This window comes from Notechis scutatus, chromosome 3 (assembly GCF_049901735.1).
Source record: "Notechis scutatus isolate UNSWTSFEM ecotype Mainland chromosome 3, rNotScu1.2, whole genome shotgun sequence".
NCBI lineage: Eukaryota > Metazoa > Chordata > Lepidosauria > Squamata > Elapidae > Notechis > Notechis scutatus.
The window spans coordinates 34,411,444-34,437,219 of NC_142011.1; the positions used below are offsets into that span (position 1 = coordinate 34,411,444).

Genomic DNA, 25,776 nt, shown 5'->3' on the forward strand with positions numbered 1-25,776 from the left:
CCAAGAATAAATACTGTTTTCAAATCTGCTAGGTACATTAGAATGCAAATAAAAATGAAGACCTAAAGGAATGAATCAATTTATATAATTATATAATGAAATATTTAAAATGATATATTAGAATAGTCTATAGCTTTAGCATGAGCACCCCTAAATATACCCTCATGCCTATATGCTTCTTGGCAATCATGTTGAGTAAAGGAACAGCTTTCCTCAAATCTTTGCTTCTATAACTTACTCTCAAACTCTTCATTTACTTGAACTCAAAATACAATACCCACTAATGATATTTTCTCAGAACATACTTAAGATGTACATTGACTAAAATGAGATATGAAATGCTTATTCCTCTTACGATAATAAGGCAGATGGACTACATGTTTTAGGACTAGACAAAAATTCAGCAGGCTTGATTGAACCCATACGTCTGAACAGGGGTGGGATTCCAAACTTTTAACAACCGGTTTTGTGGGCATGGCTTAGGTGGTGGGTGTGGCTGGGTGGTCATGTGACTGGGTGGAGGTGGCTTGGTAGTCATGTTATTGGCTGGGTGTGGCCAACTCAACATCACTTACATCAAGGCATGCATCTCTTCGCCTGGCCTCTCATGACTGTGGGGATGCTGCAACAGTCGTAAGTGTGAAAAATGGTCATAAGTCACTTTTTTCAGTGCCATTGTAACTTTGAATGGTTCCTCCACACAAGCAAAGTACCAGCAAAGGAGGGGGAAAAAACTCCAGAGAAGTTCCTGAGACATGAAGTCTAGTCCTGCCAAGAATGTAATAAGGGCTAAAGGAGATGAAGTTTCTGTAAGCAACTCCAGTATGTTTCTTTCCTGCCTTCCTTACAGGATTAGGCCAGTCATTTCTTCTAACAACCTGTTCTCCAAACTGCTTAGAATGTTAACAACCAGTTCTAGTGAATAGGTGCAAGCTGGTAGAATCCTACACCTGCGTCTGAACCATTTAAGTTGTGCACAATTATCTTTCTGCTTACGTTCTCAGTGTAGTTACATTCTTTTCAAGAGAGAGTACCAACTATATCTTATTGGTTTAAATTATTTATGTTATTGCCTTTGAAATATTTGAAGATAAAAGTTATTTCATCATGTCTTTTCCACCCTAATTTGAGCAATGAGATGGTATATACCTTAACTTTCTTGATCACTTCAGTTTGTCAAATTCCATAACATGGATCTGTTTGTATATTTTATTTATTAAATTCTACATACCATGCCAAACGAAGATTTTGAATACTATATAAGGAATCTCTACTGCTTATCTGAAACAGTGTTTTCAGTGATATGTGTGATTTTTTTAGGAGCCTATCAAATCAAATTTTAGATATAATAGAGAAAAATGTGAGGGAAATATAAAGAGATTGTTTCAGGGAAAGTCTTGATTCTTGGAAAGTGAAAGTTTGATCAAATAGAACTTTCATTAATGTAGCATAACTGTTCCTATGTTCTCACATATACTATATTTCAGTGCCATATAAAATAAGCAGGTGTGACAATACAACTCACCTGAAGAAGAGCTGACATAGTTTTCGTATAAACTATTCAACAGCTTGTTTTGGGATTTCTGGAAGACACCTACCACTGTCTCATTCAAGGGATCCTTATTCTTGTCTAGCCAGCCAATTATACTATAAGGCACCTGTTGATAAATGACCAAAAACAACAGAATCAGAGCAAATTAAACATTAATTTAAAGTTTATAAGGTAGGAAGTTGGGAACTATTACATACCACTCCTGCATAATGCACCACCTCAAAATGGGCCTCATATTTACGCCTCTTATCTGGCCGAGGCTTCTGGAAGTTGGGTGATTTCCCAATGTGATTGTCATACAGCTTGGCCTTGAATGTCATATCACTTGCCTTGGGAAACATACATTCTTCCTCCAGAATAGAGAGAATACCAAGTGGCTATAAGAAAAGGATATTCATCAACATTTTAGTAGCAATCTTAATTGGTCTTATATTTATTTAATTCAATAAAATGGTGGACCACTCACAGTATAAATAATTCGTAATTTGCACATTAATAATTAATAATTAATTTTGCCTATTCTGAATTAGGGATCGTATGAAGTTAGAGTTTTCAGAACAATGGACAGATTTGTGTATATTTTGACAAGTAGAACTATTCTGCTCATGTGAAAACAGCTTCATGTGGCAGGATCACAATAGTTCTGATCTATTTTTAAGGTGATTTGGATCACTAAAAATAACTTTCATAAGACTATTTTATCATATGGCAGGAAATTGATTTTGAAACTATTCTTTTCATCTCAAAGAATCTGTATTTGCTTTCTTTTGTTCATTTGTTAGTTCTTTGCCTCAATTCTACTTTTAAAAGTGTTTCAATTTTCCTGTCTGAATATGTAGTACTCTGAAGCAAAACATCTTGGTTTTATTGGACATTTCTTTATTTTCTCATTCAAAAGGTATTGTAAAATTGTATTCTATATTCTCCTTTGCAGATATATGTTGAAATAAAGGAGAACCCTGAGAATTTTTTAAAAAGGTAAATAAGGATTTCACCAATGGGAATTAAATTCCTAAAAATAGCTCTATAGGTGCACAGTACAGAAAATTATTTTTCAGCAAAACAACAAAGAAGAGATCCTCAACAGAGTGTTTGGAATAAGTTAAGTTAGAATACAATTAAGAACTGTTTTAAAAAAAAAAAAAGACAGTGAGCAAGAGGGATGGCAATAAAAGTGAATTATTTTGCCCTATTTTAAAAAAAGCTTAGCCAGATAAATTCACTGATCTTCATATAGAAATTTTTTGGGAAGTATGAGAACCGCAGAACAAGTTGTAGTCATATACTTCTTTACATAGTTGATTTATTTTATAATGCAACATTCATAGTACCCTTATCTATTGTATGTCTCAACTTTACCTTTTCAATCAGATCAATGCAAGCCTGCAAGTCCAAGCCAAAGTCAATAAAGACCCAATCAATTCCTTCTTTCTTGTATTCTTCTTGTTCCAAAACAAACATGTGATGGTTGAAAAATTGTTGCAATTTCTCATTGGTGAAGTTGATACATAACTGTTCAAAGCTGTTAAACTGCAGACAAGAAATGAAACGAAAGGAACTTGAGATATTTTTTGTAACCTATCTAAGACGCAATCATTATTAGCACCCTCAGAAAAGCATCAAAGCATTTTGTCCTTTTTGTATATAGTAACTTTCTAATTTGTAACCATACAACTCCAGGTATGATTCTAGTCACACACATATTTATGGATGATAAAACAGATATCAATGTGTTCATTACTATATGAATAAATTAATGGAAGTGGCTATCATAGTAAGACTACTGATTACTCTCTGCTGATTTTCTTGGACATTTGTTTCATCTGCCTATATCAGAAAGTCATATATACATATAAAACAGAATGGCAACAACTAAAGTATGTGATTATAAACTTTGTCAAAGAAATATTTAATATTTTTGTAAGCAGCACCGAGTTTTATCAGTTGTGTTGTCAAATTTTATGGCACAACTTTTGAAATGTGATGTTTTAAGACAATAAACTATAGTATATGTCACAAATTCAAAAACAAAAGAAAAACCAATCAATACTATCCTACATGCTTTTTTAAAACAAATTAAAATTTGCTTATACTTCACATAGCTCCTTGCATTGTTGCAGCCCTGACTTCTTTCCAGTAAAAACACAGTACTTCCTGGCTATTGAAAGATTGACCATCTTTATATGCCATCTTGTTATATGCCATTTTGTGTCTTTGCTGAGGTCTCCCAAGATTTTGGCATCTTGAATGAAATCTCCTGAAATCTATCAAAATTTCAGTGATTCTTGAAAAATATTTTCAAGATATAAGGTTTTATCTACACCACATTCTGATGTTATAGTACTATTGATCTTTATACATAGCTTTGAGAGCTCTATGTGAAAGTAATTAATTAAATGAACTATTGAACAGTAGTTTGCAAGCCTATGGTCTGGACAGGAGTGGGATTCAAATTTTTAACAACTGGTTCTGTGGGCGTAGCTTGGTGGTCATGTGACTGGGTGGACATGGCTTGGTGGTCATGTTATTGGCTGGGCGTGGCCAACTCAATATCACTCACATCGAGGCACGCATCTCCTCGCCTGGCCTCTCATGACTGTGGGGATGCTGCAACAGTCGTAAGTGTGAAAAATGGTCATAAGTCACTTTTTTCAGTGCCATTGTACCTTTGAATGGTCACTCCACACAAACAAAGTACCAGCAAAGGAGGGGAAAAAAACTCCAGAGATGTTCCTGAGACAGGAAGTCTAGTCCTGCCAAGAATGTAATAAGGGTTAATGGAAAGGTAGTTTCTGAAAGCAACACCAGAATGTTTCCTTTCTGCCTTCTTTACAGGATTAGGCCAGTAATTTATTCTAACAACCGGTTCTCCGAACTGCTTAGAATGTTAACAACCAGTTCTAGCGAATAGGTGCGAACTGGTAGAATCCCACCCTTGGGTCTGGACCTGTGTTGCATTTCTTCATTGAAAGTTAATACAACTACATTTAAAGATTAAAATCAGTACTACAGTATTTTACCATGTTAAAAAGATAGTCATATGCTGGATCCAATTCTAATATCACTTCCATATGGTTCCCATTTCCATTCCCTAATTTCCCAAAAGAAATCTGAAGATCACCTTTTATTATCTTCACTGTAATTCAGCAGAATCCACAAGACAGGATCAAAATCAGGCAAGGTGGTGAATATAGTGCCTTGGCCCTTTTGTATATACACATATACAAAGGGACAATGCTTAAATTGTTCGCCATATTGCCTGTTTTGGAATGCACACATCCCACTGACATTGCTGCTGCCATGAGTCTGCAATACCTCAAGTCAATTAAAAAATAAATAAACAAAATGTTTAATCAGTCATTTGTTACCTGTTAACATTTTTATTTCATTCTGCCACATCTGTGCATTGATTTTTGAAACACCTGCAGTAGTAGCTGTAGGAGGACTTTAAAAAAAAGACAACATGCACTACCACATGTTGTCTTTTAATGAGCTCTAAAAGTAGGCTCTTGACAAGAAGCTACATTTTCTCATCCTCCATTCTAGGAGTCAGAGTGAAAGGAGAGTCTCAGCCAAAAGAAAACCAGGTCAGCCAAAGTCTCTCTAGAGTTTTTGTACAACAAAGGAGAAACTGTTTAAAGTACTACAGCTCAACCAGAAATTAACAGTTGCATTTGATGAACAAAAACAACAGCATGAAATCTTACAGTGCTATACAACACAAACCATCTGTGGAAGTGCTCTAGAATTCAAGTGCAAGTGGATTTTCACCAGTCATAGGCTTCACAGGGGAAAAAAATAAACCAAGTAAACAATGCTGTTCTGTATATTTCATTATTAACAATATTTAGTTGTTGCTTTTTCCAATACAGGATTGTGTAAAATTGCTTTCATATCAAGGTATTTGCCTTGGCCAGTTTCCAAACCTACCTCAAAAATCTCAAAGCCAGCAATATCCAGAACTCCAATGAAAAATTGCCTGGCTAGTTTGGTGTCCAAGGTTCTGTTGATACGTGTAACCAGCCACTTGAACATACGATCATAAGTGGCTTTGGCCAAAGCTCCTACTGCATATACCACCTGTGATTGCAACATAATAAAATTTCATCAAAAGCAATGTTTTACCTCTAAAGTTCATATCTAATACATAGTTTTGTGTATAATATAGCTATGAAAAGTATTCAAGAGAAACTTCACAAAGCATTTTAACATGAGTGAAGCATCTCTTCTCATAGGGTTGAGATAGCTGTAATATTTGGAAGACGGCATCAAAGATTTTTCAGGTTGCCTACAGAAGTTGCCTTCACAAACAAGGCTTCTCCTGGGACTCCAAAGCATGCACTGTGCCTTATAGAGTTGCCACAGACTTTGAAGAGGGCCTTTCATTCATACTAATATACTTTGCTGTTTGACTGCTTTGCAAATAAATCTCTACTCAACAAATCTTAAAAACATATGCTTTGAGGTAGCTAGCAAGATAATTATTTCCTTCATTCTTACAATTGCAGAAAAGTTTTGTTTATGACCTGCAACTAAAAGATCACATTCCCAAATGCGTACCTGATCTACGGTCTGTCCTTTGGTGACATATTCATTTCCAACTTTCACTCTTGGATGAAGCAATCCCTTGATGAGGTCAGCTGAGCTGATCCCCATGAGGTAAGAGGCTTTATCAGCACCTGCAGCACAAGAGCAAATACCAAAATTTTAACATAACGATTTTTTTAAAAAAAAACAAGAATTCCCAAAATTTAGACTTTACGAATGAGAATTATCATCTAGCTATTTAAAAGTAAGTGACAATAAGTCTTTAAGGTCTGGAATTATTAGTAAAGTGCTTCTCACTGAATTTCCTATACCTTGGTGCTCATCTGTTTATTTTGCTAACAATGTTAAACATCACAGCAAGGTTGAGGGGAGGAGAAGGAATGGCACCTTGGAAAACTACAAAAGTGGCTGCCATCTATTTTTCAGATGATAATCATTTTATATTTATTTATAAATTGTTAAAAGTCTTACAAAAATATGAAAAGTAACACAAACCACTATAATAAAGAATAAAAGCAATAAAGAAGGGGAGGAAGAAGGAGAAAAACAAAAGTGCAAAAAAAGAATAAAAAAATAGAAAGAAGCCTGCAATTTTCTTTGCAACAAATGTAAGTTGAATTACAAAATTCTCTCTTAGTCTACGATTACAAAAAAAAGTTCATTCTTTTTTATTATCTAGTTTTTTCCCCAATCATCAAAATCACAAATCATAAATGCAGTTTTTTCCATTTCATGCAAAAAGTAATATGTCCAAACATGTTAAAATATCCCTTCATGTTGTTCACATTTCTAGCAAAGATTCAAAATGCCTTTATGCATTTTGACAAATCTGTAGTAACAAATACCAACAATATACCATGCTGTAAAAATCCTCTCTAAGGCTGGGACACAAAGTAAATTTTAGCCCTTTCAATCATATATTTTCCCATTGGTTCATTTGTACATTACAACCAATTTTTAGTCCATTTTATCATATATTATTTTACTTGTTTTTCTTCTGCCTCAGATGGCAATTATTTTGATCTCCAAATGATTGAGATAGAGAGATCTTCACCATTTGGAATTGTGGAACAACCTTATAGGCATTCTCACAAAATGAGAATGTGGACAGATGGGGACTGTCTTTTGATAAAATGTGCGTGAGGAACATACCTAGTACAAAACACATATTTACTAGAATGCTATTTTCTATCCTTTCTAGACCCCATCCTGCTGAAAGATGTTAAATGAAATAGATAATATAAACATTCATCAATGTTTGTCTATAAGCCTCTATAAGCCTGCACTTTAAACATTATATATATGGTTGCTTGTAATGCAGCAGACTAACATGGCTACTGCTCTGGAATTAGCCACTAGTAAGCAGCAGCACAAAAGCTTACTTTCAGTGCCTTCAGCCTCTGCCTGTTCCTCCCGTTGCTTCTGCTTGAATTTCATGTTGCCAAAGTGCATGATGGAACCTACTATTTTATAGCAGCCATACTTCTCATCATTGCCGAACCCCAGGATGTCCATAGCATGCTATAAAATGGAACCAGATAAGATAGTGATATTTTAAAAAGTCATTCTGTTAAAGAGCAAAAAATGTAGCATGAATTCACTCGGTATTTACTAGCAACAGAGTGGTTAATGTCTGGAATACTCTACCTGACTCTGTGGTTTCTTCCCCACACCCCAAAAACTTTAACCTTAGACTGTCTACAATTGACCTCATCCCTTTCCTAAGAGGTCTGTAGGGGGCGTGAATAAGCGCACCAGTGTGCCTACCATCCCTGTCTTATTGTTTCTTTTTATTTTTCTTATATGTATCCATTTCATGTATTCATAACCATGTTTATTCTTATACCTGTTATCTTATAATTGCTTGACAAAATAAATAAATAAATAAAAATAAAAAATGTGTGAAGTGCTTAAGCCCACTTTAAGGTTACTACAATTAAATGCACATTGTTTATAATTTAAAACACATCCATTTAAAATGTATTATATTGGCTATATTAGATTCTTTTTTCAATAATGTTTGGATTCCTTGGGAGTTTGATGAATGATGCCAGATTGCTTTAACAAAGGCTTCTCTGGAATAATCCTATTTCAATGTATATTTCTTATTGTGTAATCAGTCTGTCTCATTCAAGACACTGGCATTTCTAAACCTCCTCTTCCAGCAATCCATATTCCTCTCCCTCTATCACTACACAGACTGAAGGAGCACTATCAGTTACATAATCTGCATATAAGCTGCAGACCTTATTTTTTCCAGGGTCATTTTGCAATATTTATTTATTTGATTTATATTGCCACCTATTCACCCATGGCGATTCAATATTAATATATGTAATATAAATCTCTTTTGATAGAGATATGATTCAGATGATCTAACTTTAGTATTAAATTTATTCCATTAAGGATGACTAACTACCTAGAATAGAATAGAATAGAATAGAATAGAATAGAATAGAATAGAATAGAATAGAATAGAATAGAATAGAATACAATACAATACAATACAATACAATACAATACAATACAATACAATACAATACAATACAATACAATAGAACAGAACAGAATAGAATTCTTTATTGGCCAAGTCTGATTGGACACACAAGGAATTTGTCTTGGTACAAATGCTCTCAGTATACATACAAGAAAAGATACATTCATCAAGAATCATAAGGTACAACACTTAATAATAGTCATAGGGTACAATAAATGATCAAATCATACTAGGATATAGTCAATATAAAGCATTGATACATAAAAATATACAAGAGAATTTAGACAAAATTATTTTTTTATTGATATGAAGCAACCACAATATTCACTTTTTACTAAAATAAAAGGTATTTATATTGTTTTACATGGCTAAGGTAAATAGCACTGAAGCACTTTAGAAGGAGATCTCCACAGTCTTGCTTTATTGCTGAAAAAATACTTACATCTGTACCCATGAGCTCTTCTCCATCATCCAGGTTGTCCACAGTTGTTACTCCTTGTGAACAGAAGTGATAGTCATAAGGGTTGGAAGACACCAAAAGCATATCTGGAATGGAATAATTTAGAGAATAAGAATTCATGCAATCTTACCTGTAAAACCAAGGAAAAAAGAAGTAGAAACTGTGTTAAACTTAAATTTAGTCTCCCTGCAAAAATAAGATCAGCAACTTTTTAAACTTGTCTATTTAACATCAACTGTCATCATAAATGTCTAATCTTGTGATATTAGACAGTACTGTCTTTGCTAAATTGATAAACCTGACCAGTGCTCTGAAAATTGTTTAATTATTATATAAGTGAGAAGAATAATTGAACATATTCATTTTATTGATTAAATATTTGTTAGCCTAGCTTTCTATGGATTTATTTTAGGCAGAATTTCAGTAAATTTCTGAAATATTATAAGCATGCATCGTCATTTGAAAAGTTCTGAGTTGAAAATTGCTATGAAGCCTATTAGAAGTCTTTGAGCCAACAATGATCCAAAAGATGAATATAGATGTGGATGAACCATGTGTTCTCACAAGAATAAAAGTATGAAGTTATAGCTTTGTTGTTGATGAAGATTCATTGATACTGATAACAACTATTGATATACAGCAGCCTATCAGAATGCTGAATATAGCTCTGTGGCTGTTCTGTTATATGTGTTTTCCATGCTGGCTAACAAATTCATTTTGTTGCATGCCATTTTAATGCTGATTACCTTGTAATTCTGGTTTCTTTCCAGAAAGGATTTGGTAATAAATGTGGTAACTCCTCTCTCCTGGCTGCTGGAAAATCACTCTTGATTTTTCCAACAAGTCTAAAAACAAAATATACAAAATGTTCAATTGCAAGGCTACTTTACTTTATTAACCTGTAGTCAAAAGAAAGTCAACCTTGGATTTTATAGGCAATCACTCTTGAAGAACAATAGTAGAGTTTTGTGAAAGAAAATACATATTCAATCCAGCACTTTCTTTCCACAGTAGAAATAGAGGGCAGAATATTCTGTAAAGCCCATAAATAGAATATAAGTTCAACAACTGATATTCAGAGGCATCTGGAAATTATCATTCTTTTTTACATTTATTTGCTATTATATACACTATTATAATTAAAAAATCAACTCTATTTATTATTCAGTAATTCATTTATAACTTCATCCTACATAAATTTATTCAATTTTCTTCTAGATTTGCTACTCACATATGTCAATGTCAGCAGATGCCAATTTCCCTGATGGCCCAAAATGGATACGGATGAACTTGCCCTAAAATACATAGAAAGAAAAGGGGCTCACATATTGTGCAATTGACTAAAGGCCCTTAGAATTTTAGCAGTAGTTATTCACCAAATTTTATTGCATATTCTAAATGGCAAAAGCCCTTCATGGTCATAAATAGTTATATTTAACATGCCTGATCATCATCATCATCATCACATCATCAGAGATATCAAGGATTCTAACATGCAAAGTTCATGTTATCTTATAGTTTTAAGTATAATGCTTATTTGTTTTTTATTATTTATTTCTGAAATATTAATGTTGTAACTTTGACTTGTTACTAGAGTTGATTCATGCATCTAATTGGGTCCTAAATCACTTGAGAACACCAAAAAGTGAACTTGATATATAATCAATAGACATTTTTGTCTATTGAAGTTGACTCTTTCAATTATCAGAAATGAAAGGCATTCCAAAAACAGCTATTTGCATTTCAGGAAGAATCCTCAGTAGAGGATTCCCTTATATCCATGATTTAGCTGTTTTGTGGATATGACATGTGCTGAAACTCTGATATAACTTCTGTCTATAGAACATCTATAGACTGTGATTGAACTTCCCTTTTTCATAGCTTTTTGTGTCCTGAGGTGTACAATTACATTAAAATATATATTAACACCTTAATCTTATTTCTGAATAAATTGCTTTCTTTTCCAATGTATCACAATAACGCTTCTATGTCTATACTACAAAGGTTAGTATTTTCAAAATCTCCATGCTGCCAATTTTTGCAGCCTAGATATTGTTGTTGTTTGCTGCTATTATTACTATTCCTGCCTTTCAGTGTAAAAGGTATATAATCAGACTATGCTTAATAATAATAAAAAACCAGGTATGGAAACAGTTTGTTACACATCTTAATGGTACCACATGGCAAATTAACAAAGCATACACATAACAACCATAAAGCATTATATATTGCTGCTTTGATTTAAAGTATACTTACAAACCGTGAAGAGTTGTCATTTCTCAGAGTTTTGGCATTGCCAAAAGCTTCCATAGCAGGGTTAGCCTCAATGATTTGATCTTCAAGGGTACCCTATGAAACAAAAAGGGATAATATTTTTTCACACTCAGAGATCAAAATTTTGCCTCATGGAAAACAAATTTATGCATACTGGCTGCCATATATAACTACCTGGCCAAAGATAGCCTTCAAAAGTTTCTAGAAGCTGTCCTAAATTTGATAATCACATTGCCTGCTCCTCACTCAAGTTTTTGATACTTTTTTTTTATTTTTTAAGTTTGCAATAGTTCCTTATTTAAAAACTTACCCCGGTTTTAGTGGCAGGTGCTTGCTATAAAAAAGATTTTAAAAGACAGATTTAGAATTTCAAAAATACAAAATTAGAGTCATAGAAAATGCCAATCAAAGAAGAAAACAATCCAATTTTGTTGATAAGAAAATCCAAAATGATTAAATTTCCATAAAAACTAACATATTCAATACATCAAAAATGTTAAATATAAAAAAACAGCACCAAGAAGCAAGAAGGTTAAAAAGAACAAACCCAAAGAAGGAAAACGCTGTTGGTGATTTTTTTAAAATGTAATCAAAGTCCCCAAAAAAATTACTGATAAGAAAATTAGCAGTTACAGAGATATTTCAAAAAGGAAAAAAGAAAAAAGGAAAAGAAAAAAGAAATGCAAGATGAAGAAACAGAATAAGGAAAGATACAAAATGGAAAAAAAAGAATAAAAAGGAACAAGAGAGATAATTGGGAGAGGGAAATCACAAAAAGCAAGGCTTAAAAGAAAGAGTTGCAAGACTGCTTTGGGGAACTTCTCCCTTTTTTGAAAATAAAAGTACTGGAGGAAAGGGAAACACATTGGTCATTAAAAAAAAAAAAGCCTTGAAGCAATCACTGCCTCATCATCCTTTTCATGAAATTTTCCCCAAAAGCAATTTTTTCAAGCCTTGCTTGTTTCAAAACAAAAGAAAAGGCCATGTCCAACACACTGCCAAACAAGTCCAAAAGGAAACAAAAGGAAAACAAACAAAAGAAAAGAGAAAAAGCATTTTTTGCAAATGAAGGCCTTACTCCTTTCTTGCCCGGAGTGTCACCCAGGGCTGCGACAATGGCAAAGTATTGAATGACTCGCTTGGTGTTTACAGTCTTACCAGCACCAGATTCTCCGCTTAGAGTAATAGAAATACATAGATGAAGAGCATGAAGCAATTAGCAAAAATTTCTCATACTCACACAATCTGCCAGTCAACTCCCAACCACCCAGAAATATACTATAGAGGTCAGAGTGGAGAAAGACATGCTAGTATATTAGCCATCCCACTAAATCTTAAATGCTATTTATTAATGAATGGGTTTTGTGGTACCCAGGACATAGGGTGAGTTTATGAGATATTTTTAGAAGTGCCTGGATGAACAACAACAATGTTGCACAGGGGACATCTGTCTTTTTCTTGCTCCTGAAAATAATGGGACTGGACAGTATGATGCCTTTGTTGCCTTGACTTTTGCCTTGTGTGCAATATGGGTGGACAAAGGCCTGTGCTGCTTTGAAAAATATGGTTTGAAGTCCAGCGGTTGCATCTGAGCTTTGCGTGAGTTGAGACACAGGGAAATCTGTTAAAATACAATTTCCTCTCTCCAGATTCCTAAGCAGCACGGTCATCAACTGATTGGATTATTTTTTTCTATCTATTACAATTTAGCGTATCAATATGATAAGCATAATACTATTTGACTTTTTTCATACAAATTGAACAAACATTAGAAACAAAAAAAAACCCTGCTACTGATTACATCAAAATATCTGTTGTACAACAAAGATTTTGACCTTGAGTTGATTGGAAATTCTGAGAGATGCCATTTCAATATATCTGGCAGTACAAGTTGGGAAAGATCAAGTTACATGCATGTAAAAGCTTCTGCATGTATATATGCATGTATTCTAGATGCATCTGGAACATCTGTACAGGTTACAGTCTTGAAGATTAAAGGATGTTAACATTCTGCACTAAGAGATTCTGGAAAAACTGCCACTTCAGAGCTTCTGCCGTACATAGTTCTAGATCAGGGGTGTCAAACTTGCGGCCCGTGGGCCAGATGCATTATACACTGGCTACTCACATCCTGTTTAGCAAATGGGGGGGAAGTCACGATATGTCATGTGATGAAAATGTGATGCCGTGAGTTTGACACCTCTGTTCTAGATAAACTCTGCACTGGAACCTATTTACTAGCAAGAAGAAACAAGGCAGCATCATTGATATGAGTTCCCTTTCCTACCCCCATCCCTTCCCAGGAACTGTTGACTAAATGGGCTAGATTGGCTCAGCCTGTAGATTTTAGCATTCCTCCAGAAAGTAAAAGCTAGGATACAAGCTGTTTAATCATTAATTTGTGTTAAATAGAAACAGTTTTCTGTTGTAGGAAGTGCAGAAATTCACAAGATTCCACTTCCTTTGCTGTTCTATACGAAGCAGTTTCACACTTTTCACACATAGAAAATTATTTTAATTGCTTTCAGGAATGAAAAGTAAAATCATAGAGTTTCTTTATATTTCAAGAGACGAGTATGAAAAGTTGATTCAACCACATGTAAAATTAAATTCTCCAAAAAGAGGAACTCAAGCTCAGCAAGATATTGAACCTTTTTTCACTTAGACTGGGATCGTCTTCTGTGCTATCAATAAAGTTCAATGGCACTGGCCTGGCATTGATTTCATGCCTAAAGTTAGCTGCCCTTCCATTGTAATCCCACCACACAAAGAGCTATCCTGAGGTGGGGGTAGGAATGAGGTCTCTGCAGGCCTAGAGCCAAACATCTCATGCTTTCAGCCCCTGCTTTACCTAATTAGGCCATGGCCAAGACTAGAAGCTTGGGGAGGGGGGGGAAAGCAGATTAAGCTTTTTATAGCATCACCATGGCTGCTTCAGTTAATACTTCTTCCCTTTCTTTCTTTTTACAAATGGGGCTTAGCCTAATTTCTCCCAAGATCCCCTTTTCTCATAATTCCTGCCCACTGTTCAGTCTCCAACTTTGATTTCTTATTCTTTCCCTTTTATGCTACAATCTCATAGACTTTTTGTACCCATACTCAGGTCTCTTAAAAAGGCATTCTCCTACTGGCATCTACAAATTGTGGTCATTCATAGTCTACTTGTAGCCTATTGTACAATTCTTTTCCATTAATCCCTTTCATAAATGTCCACTGATACTTAATCGCTTCAGTTGTTTCCTCTGTAAGTTTGATCTGGTTTCTAACATTAGAGTTTTGATTTTTAAGTTCTTGTTCGTGTATGGAAGACAAATGTGCAAACATCCAAGGCATATCCATTAGTGCAAGGGATTTTATCATGGTTGATGAAAGCGATTGGTAAAATATGGCCATTGAACTGGGCCTGTTTAATGAAACAAAAGTGGTGTGGGCTTGCTCTAATTTAGGTTCCCAACAGTGTATCTTCCAATTGAACTAATCATAGACCACCACAATGCTTGCAGGAGTATATCCAAATGAAGTATGAAAAATGGAATAATATAAATGAAATGTTTTGCCTTAATTGGGCTTTTTCACAGAAAGTGCTTCCCCAGAATACCTAAATGACATGGTGCCCTCAAAAAAATTATGCACACAGGAAGGATGATCAACCATACAAACTGATTTATTTGTTGTCCCATTTTTGGTTGGCCCCCTGAGACAATAGTAGCAGCTGTTCACTGACATATAATAGCCAGAAAATCTGAGATAACAAACTGAAAGAGGATAGGGAGCTGCAGGAAGAGATCATTATGTTCCTCAAAGATTGTGCAGCCTGCCCAAACAATTCAGCTTTCCTTTCTCAACAGGATGATATGGTAAACTTGATCTACCTAGAATTGATTTCATATAGAAACCACAGACAAAAAGAACTTAACTCAAAAGCACATACAAATGAGATATCGATTGCACAGATAAGAGACAGCACTTACGTGATAAGCATAGACTGATTCTCTCGATCTGTAAGGTAAAGAAAAAAAATAAGGTTAAGTCATTCTTTTTAGAGTTTGTATCATTAACACCAGCCCATTCATAGTCAAACTGATGTCCTTCTTTTTTAACTTTCTGTTTCCAGCTATAAATCTGAGATTAGACTCATTGTCCTGTCTAATACACTCATTGGTATGGTCATATTTTAATAGCTATTCAAATGGACTCATAAAAAACTGTCCTTATGCAGACTTTAGAAATTAAGATGAAGATTTCAACATACAGGAGAGAGAGGGAGAGAGGGAGGGGGAGGGAGGGAGAGAGATGTACTGAACATTTGCATCAGGTGCTGTACCTAACTTTTTGGAAGAAGGAAATGGAAAAATGTATACTTTTTAAGTAAAACTAAATAGATATATGCTCATGCGTTGAGCTTGTTTCAAATCAATCTTTTTGATATAGTGGCAGCATATTAGATACAGAAAGCTGAATCTATATGGGAGTGCTTATGTTAAGTTTAATTAACCATAGATAATCAAACCCAAAGTATGTCTGTAGCACATTCAAGAGAAGGATTCTACTTTCATGTTTCTGTTACAATTGTATGCCACTATCCACCAACCCCTCAATGGATTCTGAAGTGATATATAGTCTCTTCAGAACAGTTGGGTAGAAATGAAATGAAGCTGGAATGATACATAACTTATTCCACTCCTATATAGATAGTCCTCAACTTATGATTACAATTCAGCCCAAAATGTATGTTGTTAAGCGAGTTATTTGTTACATGAATTTTGCCACATTTTATGAACTTTCTTGGCACACTTGTTACGTGAATCACTGCAATTCTTAAGTTAGCAACACGGTTGTTAAGTGAATCTGGTTTCCCCATTAACTTTGCTTGTCAGAAGGTGACAAAAGGTGATCACATGACCCTGGAATACTGCAACCATCATAAATATTAGTCAGTTGCCAAGCATCTGAACATTGATCACATGACCGTGGGGATGCTGCAATGGTCATAAGTGTGAAAAATGGCCATAAGTCATTTTTTTCAGTGTCATAACTTTGAATGGTCACTAAGCAAACGGTTGTAAGTCGAGGACTACCTGTACTAAACATGTCAGTAGTATAAGTTGTGATACAGGGAACTCCAATATTCAACAGCTAGTTTCGCATTGGCAAATAATGCAGGTTTTCTTAAATCACAGAAGTAATTGCTGAACTCTACTGCAAGTTTTTGCTTTAGACCAGTGAGTGGTTCCCAAACTTTTTCAGTCCACCGCTCCCTTGGTGCTACAAACTCATCCTCAGTGCCCCCCACCCAGGGATGGGAGTCAAACTTCTATGGGCGTGGCCTAATTTGAGGGCATGGCTTGCTGGTCACATGACTGGGTAGGTGTGGTTTGGTGGTCATGTGACTGGGTGGGCGTGGCCAGGTGACTGGCAAACCAAAGACAAGTGGTCCTCACTTAATGGCTGGTTGTTTAGCAAGTGTTCTAATTTATGGCTGGCCTCCCCAGAGCTACTTGACCTGTTTTTGGAGTCTTGACAACCATGCACACACACACACACACACTCCCTTCTAACCCTGCTGGACCAGGTCATTGGACTAGAATTGGCAAAGCATCTCTGATTAGATTCTAGTAGTGAATAAAATCTAATCAGAGATGCTTTGCTGATTCTTGTTGATTTGTTTTATTTGTATTTCTTTATTTTATGTTGCTGAATTGCATTGACATGTGTGACCCTTCTTGTGCCCAGCCCAGAAGCTTTTGTGATTCTTTGCAGCAAAAATTACCGACCTCTGGCTTTGCTCTACTTTTCAAACATGCCGCCACTGCCGCGTTTTAGGTACAACAGGGGGGGTGTTCGAGGCACTGGCTCCGGAGCAGTGTAACAGTCAATGGGGTAACCCTGCGGGGCTGGCGCCTCGAACACCCCCCCTTGCCTCTTAGCAATTCCCTGCCGGCCCCCTTGCCTCTTAGCGCCCCCCCCCCTAAGGCATCCCACCCACCCAGGGGGCGGCACCACCCACTTTGGGAGCCACTGCTTTAGATAAATTATTATGCAAGTCTGTGCTACCTCTAAAAACCATTTTCTCTTCTTTCTGAATTTTTATTTCCAGATAACCTGATCTGCTAGGTACATATGAAGAGATGAACAACTCCGGCAATATTAAAAAGCATTTGAAGTTGAAAAACAATTGCGTAAAATTCATAGCTCTCTCTATATTGTTGGTGCGCAACCCCCCTTCATATTGACTCCAACCGGGAAGTGTGAAGAATAGGTCTATATCAGGTTTTCAAGTTCCTTTCCCACAATTTTTTTTCCCCAAAAAATTGGATTCGACACTTACTGCGCAGCATGTCATTGTAGGCATTGTCTGCAATGGCGTAGATGTGGGGAGGGACCTCAGACCTCCGCTTGCCTTTATAAGCTGCTACAACAGGAGCTGTATAGACCGGAAGCCATTTATATGGGTTGATCGTGACACAGAACAAGCCTGAATAGGTCTGAGAAGAAAGAAACAGCATAGCTATGAGAAAAGGAAACCAGGTTGACACCAATAGTACAGTTCATTAACCAAAAGCAAGGCTTACACTCCAGTAGAGGGCACACTGCCAACTCTTAAGAGATTTTTATTCTCTCTGTTCCATCTCCTAGTTCAGTTCATCTGTTTCATCAAATAAACAATAGTAAGTGAGAAAATACTACATATTCTTTTTATTACCTCCTTTGCTTAAATAGGGTGCAAAAATGAAGGGGTAGCAGTGAAAGCAAATAGGAAAAGGTTGGCCCTTTCTGGGAAAATGTCCAAAAATACAAAAGTTGCTCACGAGCCCCCTAAAACTCAGAACCAGCATTAAGTCATTTTCTGGCCCTATTGATAAGGATATAATTTAAAGAAGAACATAAAATGTAAAATGTTTCAATTCTAGTACCATGTTTCAAATTCATTTAGGATATAATATTTAATATTTTTAAAAATAGCTATTTCTAATGAAATTAAAATTAGCAGGTGGGAGTTTTATAACACACAATCTACTATTTGATAGCTTGTTTCACACACAGGATGTAATACAGTATAATCAACAGTGTTTATCCTTCTAACTTACATAGATCATCCACTTGGTGTAACGCCGTTTCAGGTTATGCAGGACTGAAGCCTCATTGAGATGAGTTAACATAGCCATATCTTCAATCATGTCAAATTTTGGAGGATTCATAGGTTGAACATCATCCTCTTTAACCACAAGAGTCTAGAGGAATCAAACAAATTGTTTGATGAAAATACAAGAACCTATCCATAAGCTCAAAGAAAATCCTTAAGGATCTAGCATGCAACTGTTCAATCACATAATTTACATGACAATGAAGCTAATAATGGATGAAGTAGGCTCTAACCCATAAAGCTATTCATTAAGATATGATAACATTTTTACTTATTTATCTCTTATTATGCTAAATGTCAGCATTGGCTTTACTATTTCTATTGCGGTTTTTATTAGGTACCGTAGACCAGGGATCCCCAACCTTTTCGACGCCGCGGCCCGGTTCCGGCGTCAGCTGGGCGCCGCGGCCCGGTTCCGGCGTCAGCTGGGCGCCGCCATCTTTTTGACGAAAAATCACTTCCGGTGGCGTCACGGAAGTGATTTTTCGTCAAATAATGGCTCAGCGCTGGTGAGCTTTTCGGGTAGAAATGGCTTTCTACCCGGAAAAGCTCACCAGCGCTGGCGCCGCCATCTTTTGACAAAAATTGCTTTTTTACCAAAAAGATGGCGGCGCCAGCAACCAGCGGCCCGGTAAGGCTTGTTCCGTGCCCGGTACCGGTCCGCGGACCGGCGGTTGGGGACCCCTGCCGAGACTACCTTGGAAATTTATTTGTTTTCTTTTTTCTAATATTTGTTAAAATGCATATAGAGAAAAGTGCAGAATCTTTTTTTCACGAATGCCAAAAAACAGGAAGAATCAGCGGGGGGAGGGGGGGCAGGAATACTGTCCAGTATTCAAAAAGCACTACACACAAAAAGAAATCAAATACATGGGCATAACTTTTCAAAATATATTTGCCTGGCAGGATAGTTTTTCCACTTGTTTGGAACTTCCAACCACACTATATTTTTTCTAGGCCAGATTATAGAGTAGAATTGAGAGCAATGCATTGTTTTGTTGTATAGTGGTGGCTTAAATCTCTCCCCGTGTTAAGGCTTGCTTTGGAAATGGGTATGCTTTTGATCCAATGGATTAAGTAAAGTCTCAATCTGCCCATGCAACATTTGAGATCCCCTCGTTTTTCTGTTTCCACTAAAATGCTGGGTTTGGGTATCAGGGAAAGAAAGGTTCTGCATATTTCTGCAGACTCTAACAAGGGGGATGTCAGGCTGGGTTTCTTCATCTGAAAATGGAATTCAGTCCCCATATTGTTATCTTGAAATGCTCATTGCCTGGAGAGTCCTCAGGGGCATTGCACTTTACATATACATAATTTTGTTTGAAGCTTAGTTCTTAAGATTTCTTTTTCAGTATCATGGGCTTTAATAAAGTTAGGTCCTAAATATTCCTGTGCTACATTTAATAAATGCTTGACAAAAAGTTAACAAAAGTACAATAACTATATGTTAATTCAAGCATTTGGTCACAAATTATTATCTTGGGAAAATTGGGGTTTCCTTCTTCAATTTTTTCAAGAAAATATTTCTTATTTATCATCATTAATCCAATATGAATAACTACTGAAAGCTGTATTTCAGAAAGAGAAGAAGCTTTAGCCATTGAATCTTTTCCAAGTTAATATTTCACCCCTCTTATTATAGGAAGCTTACCTCCTTATGAAGTTTAGTTTAGTTTAGTTTAGTTTAGTTTAGTTTATTGTCATTGCACCTCATACAATGAAATCAAACACCACCTTCAGTGCACATCATGACCATGAAAATAAACACAAACACACATCCTTCACACTCTACACATTGAACCGAAAACCCACAACACTGCACCAACACTATACAGTAGAATTCAAAAGAGCTACTCCCTGGGATAGAAGCTGTTTTTCAGCCTATTTGTGCTTGTTTTTAATATTCTGTACCATCTGCCAGATGGTAATAGTTCAAAAAAAGGGTGCCCAGGATGAGATGGATCTTTGAGAATATTTTGAGCTTTCTTAAAGCAGCGGGAGCTATTAAGCTCTTCCAAAGAGGGGAGAGAGCAACCAATGATCTTCTGGGCAATGACATTAACCCTCTGGAGTGCTGTCCCATCTGCCACTGTGCAATTGGCAAACTATACAGAGGTGCAGTAAGTTAAGATACTCTCTATGGTGCAGCGGTAGAAAGTCACCAGCAGTTTTTCATTCAGTTGTTGTTTTCTAAGAAGTCTCAGGTAATATAATCTCTGCAAGCCCTTTTGACCAGTGCTACAATGTGAGCACCCCAGGTCAGGTCCTCTTTTATGGTAACACCCAGAAACTTAAAACTGGCCACTTGCTCTACTCGGTCTCCATTGATTAGTTCTATTCAAAGAATTGTTTTATATTAATTTTACATTCCTCAATGCTAGCCTGGAAATATTTGAAGGCAGGCTAGCAATTGATGAGGCATCCACTAGCAACCCAATCCTATATCAGTTTACATGGGAGTAACTCCCACTGACTTTTAGGATCAGAGTCTTAAGAACTGAGTAGAGAAATCTTGCCATGGCTTCTGAATTACAATGCAGTTGCTCCCATGGTATAATGTGGCTGCTGTCATTGTGGGTTTGTGTGGATAAATATAACCTAAACAAAATAATATTCTGCAGAGTTTCAAACAGGAAGGTTTGGTGATATTTAGATAAACAGCTGAAGTATATAATTCCATAAATCCAAGAACTAGAATAACTATCATATTACATGTCTGTGCCTGATTAGAATGAATTGTATTTAAGAAATGTTGCTGCTCTTATGAAAAGAAAACAGTCTTGTCAGTAGTAGTTTACAAAGCCAGCAACAGGGAGAGAGGTTTATACATCTTATATTTATTTACTTGCTTTTAAATAAATGGATAATCTAGTGTTCTTTGATCTGGATGACTTATTAAGATACTAGAAACTAACACATCAGAAGAACATTTTATTGTTCCTTGGCAGCTTATCAGCTTTGCGTGTAGGTCTCCAGTTAAATCCCTGGTATCTCCAGAAAGGGCTGTGAAAAAACTCTCTGGAATCCTAGAAAGCTTCCACCACCAAACAGTGTTGTAAGTTTATATTAAAATTAAAAGAGGATCCAGCTTTTACTTTTGACATCTAAACCCCAAAGATCCCTGCTAGATAGATTATAGACCTCTTATAGACCCGGGCAACCATTAAGTTCAGCAAAGACACTGCTGCATGTGCCTCCTATTTCAGAGTAGAAAATACATGAGACAGGTAGTTATTTCAGAGTATCATTTCGTGTTCATATAAAATACATGGCAGGTAAATATTGGAACTAAAATATCAAATGTTCTAAAAGAGCATTTTCCCCCATTTAGTTTCATACATGAAGAACATCTGTATGTGGTCCACATCACCTCTCATCTGAAAGACACATTTTACTTCAGAACACTTTTTTCTCTTATATCCATTTAATACAGGGGTCCTCAAACTTGGCGACTTTAAGACTTGTGGACTTCAACTCCCAGAATTATCCAGCCAGCCAGCCCCTCAAATATTGGAAGACTGCTATCATGTCTCCCCTGGTCCTTCTCTTCACTAGACTAGCCATGCCCAGTGCCTGTAACCGTTCTTCATATGTTTTAATCTCCAGTCTCCTAATCATCCTGGTTGCTCTTCTCTGTACTTTTGTACTGCCTCTATAATCTTGCTATAGTTGTTAAAATGAGAGCATTTCAATTTCATTATTTTTCTTAGAGGATTTATTTTCAAATTTATACATATATAGAGGGGATGTGATTGCTCAGTAGTTAAAGACACTGAGTTTGTCAGCTGTTGAAAGTTGACAGCCTGGGCTCGAGACCCAAGCACCACACAACAGGGTAAGCTCCTGTTCCTTCTCCCAGCTCCTGCCCACCTAGTAGCTTGACAGCATGTAAATCTGAGTAGATTAATAGGTACCACTTTGGTGTGAAGGTAACAGTGTTCCCTGTGCCTTTGGCATATAGCCATGCTGGCCACATGACCATGGAAAATGTCTTCAGATATAGTTGGCTCCCTTGGCCAAGAAACAGAAATGAGCACCACGCCTTAGAGTTGAACATGACTAATCAGGGAAAGCATTACCTTACTTTTAATATTTTGAAGAATAGTGCTATACAGAGGTGAAATTTTTTCAAATGCACCTTGATCTATTCAATTGTAACTCTACATCAAATAGCAAATGATACTTTTCCTGCTGCATCCTTTTTACACACATTCATAATCAGCACAATCATAATTTTAGACTGTATGCCACGTTTAGATGCATTCTCCTTTTTTCCTCTCCTCTGCACAATGTTGAGCAAATGTAACTTTCCTTTTCAGTTTCCTATTTGGCTATTATTTGGTATGTTTGATATTTTTTTTACCTTTTTATCTTTGGTTTCCACTGTGACTTTGCCACCAGAGGATTCTTTAATTTCAATTTCAATATAAGCCTCCTTCTCATCTGGAATCCAGGCCCTTTTCTTTCCTTTATTTCCAAAAGAGACAAAAAGAACATAAATGATTTTTAAAAAGTTGTACAAATAGATATTAGATTCAGATAATGCAGATGCCATAAATAATTATTTTACAAGATCTAGAAATATTTTCTATAACATTATTCTTGTTCCTTTAATTCTTCAGTTACTGAATGGGGAAATGCTGTGATTTGAATATTTATTGATGTTTAATTCATTCCTATTAATTGTGGAATTGATTTTTCTGTAATTAATATTATAATTCTAGGTCTAGAATTAAAATAAATAGTTTGTAAAACTTTGGAAATAAAAATTTGTTGCAAAGTTTTGAATTACAATATTTTGAATAATCATTATCTACTCAAATATATATTAGATTAGATTTTTAAAAGATAATTGCAAAAAAAAGGAAGATTTGGCTAAATAATAAAGATTGGGTAAAATATTCAACAATCTTAAGTTCTAATTTTGTAGTAACTCAATTTTTAGCATTCTTTCATCTCTAACAGTAGGAATTGTGTGGCCTTCTATATATTGTTGAATTAAAATTCTGTCTAATGCCAGCAAATGAAGTCAGTGGTGAGCAATATTAGAATCTAGCCAGGAGGAAAATGTATTTTAAGGCAACTAAAAGCATGCTCTTTCTGCATTTCTCATCCATCAGCAACATCTGAAATGTCATTTTCCATATTTGACAAAAAGCGAACATTCATTTGCTTGGATAAGATGACTAAAAATGGATGGGCACTGATTGCGATCCTGAACACATTTAGGCTATTTACTTCAATCCTATTTACTTCAATGGAACTTAAATAGAATGTATGTATGATTGCAGAGAATTTTGCAAAACAGAAATTTCTAAAATAGACCATTCAGACAATTTCTAATCACAGCTTCAAGCGATGCCCAAAGATAGCAGGCTTTTCTAGAATTTATTCAGGAATATTTATCCACTTCTTTTTTTAATTTGTATATGATAAGTTTCCTTTTAAGAACCAGTCAAATGGAAAATTTGGGGATGAACAATTGCACGATTTTCCTCTTTTTGTTATGTATAACTCTTGCTATTTATTGTAATGTGTACTGCATGACTCAGAAAGAAGGCTGTGAAAATATCTACAGACCCCTCGCATCCTGAATGTAAACTGTTTTTACTTCTACCCTCAAAATGACGCTATAGAGCATTGCACATCAGAACATAACTCTGCTAAACAACTAATTCCCATAACACTGCCAAACTATCTAGAAAGGCAGTATTACCACCATTATTCTCATCTTCCCTATTATCTATCTCCTTATCTTCTTATGACTATAACTTTTTTGCTTGTATCTTACAATTTATATTGTTTACTTAGTATTCTAGTATGATTTATGTTGATTGCTTTTTTAGTATCCATGACTATCAATCACTAAGTGTTGTATCTAATGTTTTAGATGAATGTATTTTTACAATGACTATGATAATGATCTATCATTATTGTTGTATGTACACTGAGAACTTATGCATCGGAGACAAATTCCTTGTGTGTCTAATCACATTTGGCCAATAAAGAATTCTAATTCTAATGTAAGCCAGATCACTCCTGTAAGCAGTGGCAATGGCAATGAGATAATTGCTGTTTCATATGATAATGTCAGGGTAGAAAGGTATATATAAAGAATCTAGTATCCATCTCTACTATAAATTGTTATCTGTTGGATGTCTAACAACTTCCTTAGCAAAATATATTGAGGTTAAACAGCTATCGTCTGGGATGCTTTATTTGGATCCCTGTATTGTGCATACAAATTAAACTTGAAGGCTCCAGTTATTTGATTATATGATTCTCAATTTCATGGAATATTTTCAATACTTTAGGAAGCAAGAAATTCCATTTCATACTTTGTGTCCTTGCTTAATATATACATTTCTGTTGTTTGTAGTTGCTGTGATAAATGCAAATCACAGGTACATATTTCTGAACGGTTGATTATAAATTTGAACTCATTCATGGCAATTATAAACCTGTTTATAAACCATCCTAAATGAATGTTTTCCTAAATATAATTAAAAGCAAGTAAATGCTAAACCAGACACTTGACAATTCACATAATTATAGCATAGCAACAAACAGATCATCAACATAACATAAAGATGGAGCTACAATCATCTTACTGCACTCTCCATTACAACCAAAATGACTAAAGAAGAAGCTGTTTAAGCAAAATTGTTTAACTGTTAATCTAGTTGTCTTAGTCTCTATGGCCATAATCAGTTTCAACATTTTAAATGGATTTAAAAAGGTGCAGAATTCCCGTACCGAGGAAGCCATGTTAGAAATGGATGATGGGTTGAAGTCCTTTCCATGCAAAAAAGGTTGTCTTACCATCAAATGCCATAGTCTGATACTTCATCATCTCCTCATAACTTTTCCGGAGGTACTCGGCAGCCTCCCCAAATTCTTCCTTGTCCATCCTACTCATGTTGACTATTGGAAGGATAAAGCCTAGTCAGCAGCAAAAAGATCAGCCAAACACCCTAGAGTATAAAAAGACAAAAGAAAAAACAAAAGTAAGGTACATTTTAGTCAATAATACAGCCAAACCACATTAATATGTCCTGTAATGATTCACCAACCTTTTAATTGCTGGATGATGAGAAAGTATACGTGCAAATTTATGTATTCTATAAATTAAAAATAGTGCTCTAATATGCGTCAGATTTTATTCCAAATTATAAATCTAGCTACATATATGTGCTAATTTTAATTGTATAATACAAAGATTTTCTTTATTTCTATCATTACTTTTTAACTATATAAAAATGGAAAATATAGCTAGGTTATATTAAAGCATCAAGAATGTG

The 25,776-nt window shown here is 35.5% G+C and overlaps 1 protein-coding gene across 2 annotated transcripts in view; it reads right to left on the reverse strand.

The window, feature by feature from the left end:
- The window catches only part of MYH7B (myosin heavy chain 7B), a 49,388-nt gene extending 23,858 nt beyond the window's left edge, over positions 1 to 25,530 (reverse strand). The window contains exons 1-17 of one of the 2 annotated variants that reach the window (XM_087959452.1): positions 25,298 to 25,530; positions 22,839 to 22,942; positions 18,420 to 18,563; positions 17,660 to 17,816; positions 15,303 to 15,330; positions 12,410 to 12,506; positions 11,642 to 11,665; positions 11,314 to 11,406; positions 10,289 to 10,352; positions 9,804 to 9,902; positions 9,040 to 9,143; positions 7,483 to 7,621; positions 6,113 to 6,231; positions 5,483 to 5,632; positions 2,912 to 3,082; positions 1,750 to 1,929; positions 1,526 to 1,658 (exon numbers count right to left, since the gene is read on the reverse strand). In XM_087959452.1, the coding sequence (XP_087815578.1) occupies positions 1,526 to 1,658; positions 1,750 to 1,929; positions 2,912 to 3,082; positions 5,483 to 5,632; positions 6,113 to 6,231; positions 7,483 to 7,621; positions 9,040 to 9,143; positions 9,804 to 9,902; positions 10,289 to 10,352; positions 11,314 to 11,406; positions 11,642 to 11,665; positions 12,410 to 12,506; positions 15,303 to 15,330; positions 17,660 to 17,816; positions 18,420 to 18,563; positions 22,839 to 22,942; positions 25,298 to 25,394 (1,903 nt within the window). In that variant the 5' untranslated portion in view covers positions 25,395 to 25,530. The remainder of the gene's footprint in view (positions 1 to 1,525; positions 1,659 to 1,749; positions 1,930 to 2,911; positions 3,083 to 5,482; positions 5,633 to 6,112; positions 6,232 to 7,482; positions 7,622 to 9,039; positions 9,144 to 9,803; positions 9,903 to 10,288; positions 10,353 to 11,313; positions 11,407 to 11,641; positions 11,666 to 12,409; positions 12,507 to 15,302; positions 15,331 to 17,659; positions 17,817 to 18,419; positions 18,564 to 22,838; positions 22,943 to 25,297) is intronic. The other variant, XM_087959453.1, reaches the window with a different exon arrangement.
- Positions 25,531 to 25,776: the final 246 nt, after the last annotated feature.